The 9,340-nt window shown below is 32.0% G+C and overlaps 1 protein-coding gene across 1 annotated transcript; it reads left to right on the top strand.

Moving 5' to 3' along the window:
• Window positions 1-6,341: 6,341 nt before the first annotated feature.
• Window positions 6,342-8,851, top strand: Osi17 (DUF1676 domain-containing protein Osi17). Its single transcript, XM_018549143.1, has 4 exons — window positions 6,342-6,969; window positions 7,053-7,285; window positions 7,386-8,077; window positions 8,716-8,851. Exons 1-4 carry the CDS (start codon window positions 6,342-6,344, stop codon window positions 8,849-8,851), a joined length of 1,689 nt encoding a protein of 562 aa, XP_018404645.1.
• Window positions 8,852-9,340: the final 489 nt, after the last annotated feature.

Genomic DNA, 9,340 nt, shown 5'->3' with positions numbered 1-9,340 from the left:
GTAACTGACCTTGAATGTTGCTCTCTGAAAGTATACGGAATCCATTTTATCGCGAGTACACCTGGTATACCGATTGAGAGGCTACGGCATGAAGAACATTGACACTAGGTGTCGAAAGCTATTCCTATAGTCAATCATTCAAGATTGAATATATATTGTATGAACGGATTAATTTAAAGAACAGTTAAAATATATTTACGTTTATAACGGTTTTTCTCTTGCGTCATATTCCATAAATCTTATTTCATCGGCTTATTTCTTCAATATGTGTACATACTGTGTATAATTTAAGATAAAATTGGCCGTAAATATTTATGATCAAAATCTCTCTTCAAAATTTAAATATTATATCAATGTTTTAATATCAGCAGATTTTATTTTGGAATTTTAAATTTGTTGTTATTTTTTACGAAATTCGTTAATTTATTCAAATTTTAGTATTTGTCTGTACTTTATAAAAACAATTACAATAATGATTAAATATTAAAAAATGAACGATTTAAGAGAAACGTTCTAATAAAATTTATAAAATAATTTTTTATTAAATATAAAATTAATATTAAAATATAAAAATTAAGTTTAAGGAAAATTTGGAAAAAAACGTGCAAAAAAAAACAGGATACACTGTACACACAATTATAAATTTTATATTATAATTAATATTTAAAAAATATTATTTTAAATTAGCGCGCTATATATAAAACTATATGATATGGTGCATCTTTATGTCAATTAAATATTTTACTTCTTATAATATTTAAGGTTATTCGATTATAAACTTTAAAGCTGTACTTTGCATGACAATGTTACACAAGAAATTCTTAAAAGTTGTTTGAAATTTTTACTCATGCAATGATCGACCTACATTAATACATTGACTGTTTGTTTGAAACTCACGTCACGTAATCTTTTCGGTGGCAACGCGATCTGATTCGAAAAGAGAAACGGTAGATGGATTTGTCAGCCGTGGACGATGCATGAGCATGCGCGTTTATGGTCGTACATTTGATTTTCTCGGGACGCTCTCCTTTAGCTTCTTTGATGGAGAAGCGCTTGCTTAAACCGCAAGCTTATCTGTCAATCACCGTTAAGTAACCTACTGCTCAACAGGATGCTACTGACTGTTTCACTACTTTTCGCGAGTGATCAGGAAAATCGGCGAAAGTGTTCGTGCCGCTCGACACAAGGAAGATTCCCACTGTTCCGGAAATAGGTGCAACTTTACGCCTGAGGATCACTTTCCTATGTTACCGCATCTCAGGATCAATTGTTAAAAAAAATCTATGCAATGATGACTAATTTTAATTTAATATTACATATTATTTTGAAAATATTATAATACAATGTTTTTGCTATTGCTCTTAGAAAAAATAAAAGTTTATAATCCTTTATAAAAATAGCAATAAAGAATTTATAAGATTAATTATTTCTATACTAGAGATAATTCGATATTCGGACAAGTTTTTATAATACATTATTTGTGTTAATATTAACTTAATTACTCATATTACAAGTATATGTATTTATTCTTGATATTTATTTCCGTGTACCTATTTCGTATGATAGTTTCGTTTACTTACTTATCTGTGCCTGGAAGTTTATTACAAAAGTCGAAAGCCATTTCCCTGTCTCAGTTGACGTAACGGAAATTGTATAGCAATCTGTGTCTGCATAATACGAGGCAATGTGTAGTAGGCTATTTGTTCCGTCAGAGACGGTGCGATAATATTGCATTCGCATGTCTCTAATTTGTGGTAAAAAGTAGGAGACAGGTAAATGGATGAGTAAATGTTGTCACTCTTCGTCAAAAAATACGTATAAAAAATAATAATTGACGCTTTGACAGGTAATCATTCATCTATTCTTAACTGTAATATCTTAACTGTATTATTATAATTTTATAATACGGGATTAGGTAAAAATATATTATTTATTGGATTTGAAATTGTACATAGTAAAAGGAATTTTGAATTATTCTGATAAATAGAGAATATCCCTAAATAGATGATTTGAAGTTATGTCTCATATTGGAGAAAATAAAATTTCTAAAATTTTTTAATTATTAGATCATAAATTTTTACGATTGTAATTATCATACAATATCAATTATCATACAATGGATTTTTTGAAATGTTAAAGCTGCATTTTTTTGCTCACCCAATATGTGGCATGTCCCAGTTGCTTGGTTCACTTTGTACTACACGTACAAACCAGTTTCGATGCACCGCAGACAAATACTTTCCGTCGGATCTGTCGCCATTGAAGTTTACACTTCTGATTCACAATTGGCAATTTTCTCCAACTACTATAACTCAAAATACTTTCTAACATAGTTACGAACGTACTGGCATATCTCAAATAATCCACTACAGTCAGATCGGCACAAATTGTTTCTTTCTATAGAAATTGTAAAATAAATACAATACAATAAATAACTAAAAACACTGCAAAATCAAACTCGTGATAATAATAAGTATAAAAACGGCAAATATGCAAAATAATTAAAATTAAAAGTCACAATGATTAAAAAACCAAAAAACTGGAAAAAATTTCAAATCACAAAACTTTTGTATTAAATTTCAAAAAAACAATTTACGTTATAACATTCAAGAATTAGGATATTTATAAGAATAAATTCTTTGTGTTGTGAATTAAGTGAGATAGGTTTTGCAATTGATTTATTTTCAATTATTGATACTTAATTAATATCAAATTGATCGATACGGTAATTAGTTGTATATTACAAACTTTATTGTTATGATAAAATAAAATAAAATTAAAGTTAATATATATAATCAATATTATAAACTTTATAAATAACTCTTTATATAATGATATTATTTAAAACTGAGCAAACTAAAAGCATGCAAACTTAAATATCATTGCTGTCTTCACTTCTATAAAATGGAGAAGTATTCAGTAACTTTGTCGCCCATAAATTACATCCAATAAATTACAACTAAGAAATAACTAGGTTACGCTGGAATGTTGAACGAGCCCCTTGTTCCTCCATGGGTATCGAGAGCTCTAAAGAAGTAAGGTAAAATAAGAGAGTGCGCATGCCTGCGTGCGTATTTTTGCATTCATCAATGGAAGAAAGACAAATCTCTGCAGTGGAACGAAATTTCTAGTATAAAATTCTGTCATTGTGAATGTCGCTTTCCGCGTGTGTATATACGTGCGTACGATCGCTTTTTGGCAACGAACGTGTAAGCCGGTCATGTGCCTCAACCTACCTACCTAGCACCTTATATTAGTAGGTCAATGGAATTCATCCGGTCAAACTGCGTCCTCTCGCTTGGCCCACCCAATCATCTTAGTCGATGGCTTTCGAGAGACATTGAACTTACAGTCTCTTTACAGACTGGTACCGATATAAACTTGACCTCCATATTTTTGGATTCAGATTTGGAAAAATGAATGCGCTACTTCCAAAATTTGTTCTTATATGAGAAACAGTATATCTGGAACAATTTATCTACACATTATATAGAATAAGAGTCAGACATTTAATAATACTATTATTGTATGTGTAAAAAGATATGTTAAAACTTAAACTTAAATAATAAAGAAAGAAGAAAAAGTGAAAAATGTATAAATAATTTAGTATATTTGATAAAGTTTTATAATGTAAAAAATCGATCTAATAAAACTAAGAAAACAAAAAAGAAGTTTTAAAACATTGCAAGATTTTGTGTTTAAATGTTAAATTAATAATGGATGCTACATACAAACATCTTCATATTTCAATGATTATTATTACAAATCGATGCTTATGAACGTACTGAAGAAGATATATCTAACTATCATTAGATACATTAGACATAGGTTAGATATGGATTCTATGTATTTTAAAGTTACTCTTCTCCTCTTTAGCTGGAATAAGGAGAACACCTTCACCAGGAATTTATTAGTGAAAAGCGGTTGGAGAGTATGAGAGAAATGTAGCAAAGTGATGTTTATTTAATAATGTTTTGTTGATATTAATGCGTATTTGATGGAGATTATAAAGCAGGTTTTTAACTTGTTCGATATGCCTTTTTAAAAACGTATTTAGTTACAAAATAAATAATATTATTTCTTAGAGTAAAAGTATTATATATTGCGATGTTAGTAATAAAATAAATAAGTAGTTTTTAAGAGTATTATTTATGTTAACATAATTTTTTGCCTATATTATAATGATGTTTGTGGTTATTATTACGCTTTAACACATTTACGCTTTTATATTAATATTATTCTAACGTAGCGGTAAAGAGATACGGCATATGTATGATGCAGTATTAGCCTAAAGAATAAATCATTAATTTGTGATTTACTGATGATTTCATTATATTAACGGATCTCTGAAAGTATGTTTCTATGTTTCGATATATGATACGTACCTAAAATTTGAAACAATTTAATTTATGATGAAATGGGATATCAACCATTTGATAACTTGTAATTGTATTTATATTTTAGCAAAAAATATAATATATTCTTATTCAGTTATTTCTTAATGCTATAATCGTTTGAACATAAAAAATAAAAGACATAATTAAAATTTTTGAAATATAGTTTATACATAATAATATATGTATATCTAAAACGCATGATGTCTTTTTATTGAACTAGGTATATTATAATTTTATAATAAAAGAAACTATACTTCAAAAATTTAAGAGACATAATTATTTTTGTAAATAGTAATTAAATTAAAAAAAGGAATAATGTTCGGTATTATTGGTATTTACAAATATATGTATTTATATTTATATTTAAGATATCTATTTAAGATTATATAATTAATTTATTATGTTATGGTAAATTTTATTCACTTAATAATTTTAATATCGATCTTTTAAGGTTCAAAATAATTTATAACTGTATTTAATAAAAAATTTAATATAAAATACAGTTATTATTTTGCTATAAAGGAGATAAGGAAGTTAAACTGGATTTACATTGGAATGCATATTAGACTCACATATAATTTTGGTATATTAAATGCTTTATACGATAGTTTAATTATATACTAATTGCTCATAGGAAAAATTTTGTCATAACTATTTTTCAAAAAACCAAATTGCAAAAAAAGTCGCAATCAATTTTTATATATAAAATGTTATTACGAATCACATATGTACCTATACATTTTAATTAGATTTCATAAACCTGTACACTTATGTAATTACAACATTGCATAATACAAATTTATAATTTGACCAATAATAAATATATGAGGCAATTCACGATAAAAACAGTAAATTTTTGCGAATTTTTTAAAATAAAGTTTACTACTAATTTATTAATTCTTATCTGATGAAAGCATATTATATTCTAACTTATTACACTTATATATATTCTTACAGAAAAAAAAAATTTTAATTATATCGATAAAGTTTAATGTATTAGATCATAAACACGATAAATTAACGTATTGATTGTTAACGTAGGTATATGATTTATGTTTTAAATATTACCCTAGATTCTAGATGCTCTGAATATTGAAAAGATGAGCAGACGTGGCATTCAAACTCGATCGAGAAACAGTGCAAGCTTGTGTCCAAAAAGTACCTCACTGCATATTTATATACCAGGTCCACAGTTAAGAGCCGGTCGGTCTTAAACGTGCGCGTATATGTAAGTACAGGCCTGGTCGGTTGCAGTCCGAGAGGAGACGATAATGACCTTCCACGGAGGAGCTCGCTGACGGAGTAGGAGGGCCTTTGACACACTTGACGCTCAGGTGAATTGTAACCGAGAACGGAGAGGCTCGTGGTTAGTGCAAAGCGAGAGATTGAACGTACCACGTCTCGACGAACGAGATAAGGGAGAAAGAAAGGGGGTGAAGAAGATAAAACGATTAAAAAGTGCATAGAGAATTGAAGTCATATGTGATGATATAGCGATGCGAATAATGGTGGTCAGCATGACGATTGACGTCTGCAATGCAACGTGATCGCGGCGACAGAGCTCACGTCGCACCGAATCGTGAAGAAGAGGACCATCGATGTCGCTAAGAGGTGGGAGAAGGTCGCGGTGAAGTTTCGGCCACGAACAGGAAGGGGAAAATTGACATTGAACGACTCTAATAAGTAGGAAGGGTGTGTAACAATTACGGGTAGATACCAAAGAATCCGACGTGCACGTGGACTAGTGATGATGACCCTTTCGTGAAATCAAAAGTGTACCGGTTCACGTTACTAAACAAGTAGTTGGTGCCGGTCATATATATTCAGAGCGTGCAGTACTTCCGGCACGTTACCCTCACACTTCTGGTCATACATAAACAAAAGTCAAATAAAATATATGCATATATATTAAACATAGTTAAATCTCTGCAAGTGATACTGAAGATGTATCGAGGAACGACATTAATTCTGCTGTGTCTTTCGATTACGCTATCGTATTCGGAGTTATTTAGTGCTGAAAAATTCAGGTTTTACGCGAAGTTCTTAAAATTTAACACGTTAAATGTCAACGATACCGGAAACGAGCTATGGCATGGACTTTTTAGGGATTGCAAAAAGAAAGTGACGTTTTCATGCATACAAAAAAATGCATACACGTATCTTGACAATGTGTTCATCGAAAGGGACAATATCACCGTTTTCGATGGTCTTACACTTACGAAAAACAACATCACTTACGATACGTGCCCTAAGAGAGAAAATCGTAATAATGTCCACGAGAATATCGTAGATGTCGACGTGAATGATTGTAAAAATAAAGCCGAAGAAGCAGAGATCCAGGGTCGAAAGTTTGGTGATGAATCACCACTTGAAGAGATTACAAACGCTCTGCGGCGGAAAACAGTGAAATTTTTGTCAACTCGTAATTATGAAATTCAACTTCCGCAATTTTTCTTTGAGGGTGCCACAATGAAGATAAGCCCGCGCGAGATAGACGAGAACGGCGCATTACTCAGGGTAGATTTTGGAACTGAAGGTGTACAAGAGCAGGGGCGAATTTTTAAAAAAATCAGTAAGAAAAGTCAAATTCTTTAATATTTATTACAGAATACAGAATATTAAGAATGGAGACTGTAATATCTTATTTTATTTTAGAGAAATTCATACAAAATAAATTGTTGACCAGCTTTCTGGCGCTCCTTTTAATTATCAAGTTAATTAAAGTGAAATTTCTATTCATAATACCATTTCTCTTTGGTGTGGGAGCTGCCAAGAAACTTTTCCTAAAATTGCTGCTCTTCTTCATACCCGCATTTGCTCACATATTTAAGCTTTGCTCTAGCTATTATTCAAGCCAAGCCACCAAGTTCCATCATCACCATCATCAGGTATGCATGCGAATTATTCGTATTTTAATTATAAAGTATTCGCATAACATTTTCTTATCGGTATTAAATAATGTTAAAACAATCTAAATTTTTATTTCAGGTAGCGCATCATCATCATCACGTGCCGGTCCCAGTAGCTGTTCCAACGTACTACGATCACTCTCATGATAATTTAGACGCTTTCACCGATTTTTCTCATCCTCACATTCAGTATCGGAAGGATTTGGAAGAACTAAAAGAATGGGGTATCGAGCCTCAAAACGAACCCTACGAAGAGTCCAGTCAAACTATAACTCGCGTAGTACCAGCTCCGACCTCAGTTTCGGGACTTACATACTCAGGCCCATACGGATTGCCTCAATATGCGCCGAACGTAAAGCCAATTACATCTTCATATCTGGACAATTCCAATGCCCACAACTTGGTATATTCCGGATACCGGCGACCCGCGTCACAGCCAACTTCCGCCGCTATACTTTCGATAAACCCAGGCCTCGTGTCTGCAAAGACACCGATAAAGAATTCTTACGCGATATTTACGCCAAACATACGCCCGATTCACCCAAATCAGGCACAGAGGTTTTTGACACCTGTCGCATCTTCTCCTGTATCGATTTCGCGAAAGGATACAGAAGACGAGTATTACGGCCCGATAATCGCTCGACTGGAGGATATCTTCGGACAGTTGAGATTCTATGAGGAGACGTGCAGAGAGATGCTCGTTTGCAGTATGTACAAAAATCCAGCGGGTTACTCACCACACAGTAACCTCGTGTCGAATGAACTTTCCAGGTATAAAACAAGTAGCAACTATACGTGTCTTATCGATTAAATCGCACATCACAAAGAGAAAGGTGGAGATCGCCCGCGCGCTCCAAATCACTTAATCGGGTCATGTTGGTTTCTCTCTCTCTCTCTCTCTCTCTCTCTCTCTCTCTTCTGTTTTTTCTCTCTTTTCTTTATATCATTCTTTTTGCCATTTCGTGAATCATCCTAGTCTTACCTAGCTTGAGTATATTGACTCTTATTTAGGATATTATTAACAATCGACATGAAATATGAGATGAAAATACTTTTAGTCGAGCCGGCTACTCGACAGACCGGAAATATAGTACAGTTCCGTTTCGTTCGTAGGGAAAATCTGCTTACGCATAATTATAGCCGTTTGAAAAGTAACTTTCTATTTAGGAGCAACAAAATTACGTTTCAGAGCAATGCGTGTATATTGAATTATCCGGTAACAAGTAAAGAAAACAACATAAATCGGGTCGGCGCGGCTCAAAACAAGCACTTTAATTGAAACGTATAATACTCTCACAATGCTTGTTTTTAAATATTATTTATTTAAATATATTATTTTTAAAAATATTATTGTATATAATATATATAATATTTGAAGATTAATCTAAAAAATTATACATGTTTTACAGAGATCCGCAAGAACTCAGGCGTGATGTAACAGGAAGTACGTCCAGTCAGAAATTCTATAGATATATGAATGCAGCCAGACATGGTCAAAATGGTGGAGATTGCCTCAAAACCTATCCGTGTCGTAATATCGAATAAGTACTTCATAATGTGGAATTTATATCAACTCACATAATCTGCAATTAAAACGTAACGGATGTTATCTCGTATGAATACTGAACGTATACATTTGCTCAATGAGGCCGAAGAAATTACATTAGAAGCTCAGCGTCGTATAACGTTGCGCAATATCATTATAAGAAAGACCAACGATATACTGCCATGCATTAATTTATGAATATCTGTATGAGACGTGTGTGAATTCATATCAACTTCAATTTTCCTATTAGAAAAAATTGGGATGACCTGCGGATAGGTTCATCTATCGTACTAATCCTAGCAATTAATTTAGTTAGTAAGATGTTGATCAACATGTTGAACGTTATACTTTGTTATAATTTATGTCAATTTTTCAAATTTAATGACCGAATTTAGTGAGGAGTAAAATCGGTGAATTTTGTGATGGCATGTCAAAGTTTTCAGTTTATTGACACGTTGTCAGCAAGATCACTGTCTCCAAGAATATTA

This window comes from Cyphomyrmex costatus, unplaced genomic scaffold, assembly GCF_001594065.2.
Source record: "Cyphomyrmex costatus isolate MS0001 unplaced genomic scaffold, Ccosl1.0 scaffold8, whole genome shotgun sequence".
Classification (NCBI taxonomy): Eukaryota; Metazoa; Arthropoda; class Insecta; order Hymenoptera; family Formicidae; genus Cyphomyrmex; species Cyphomyrmex costatus.
This window is presented reverse-complemented; position numbering and strand designations above follow the sequence as displayed.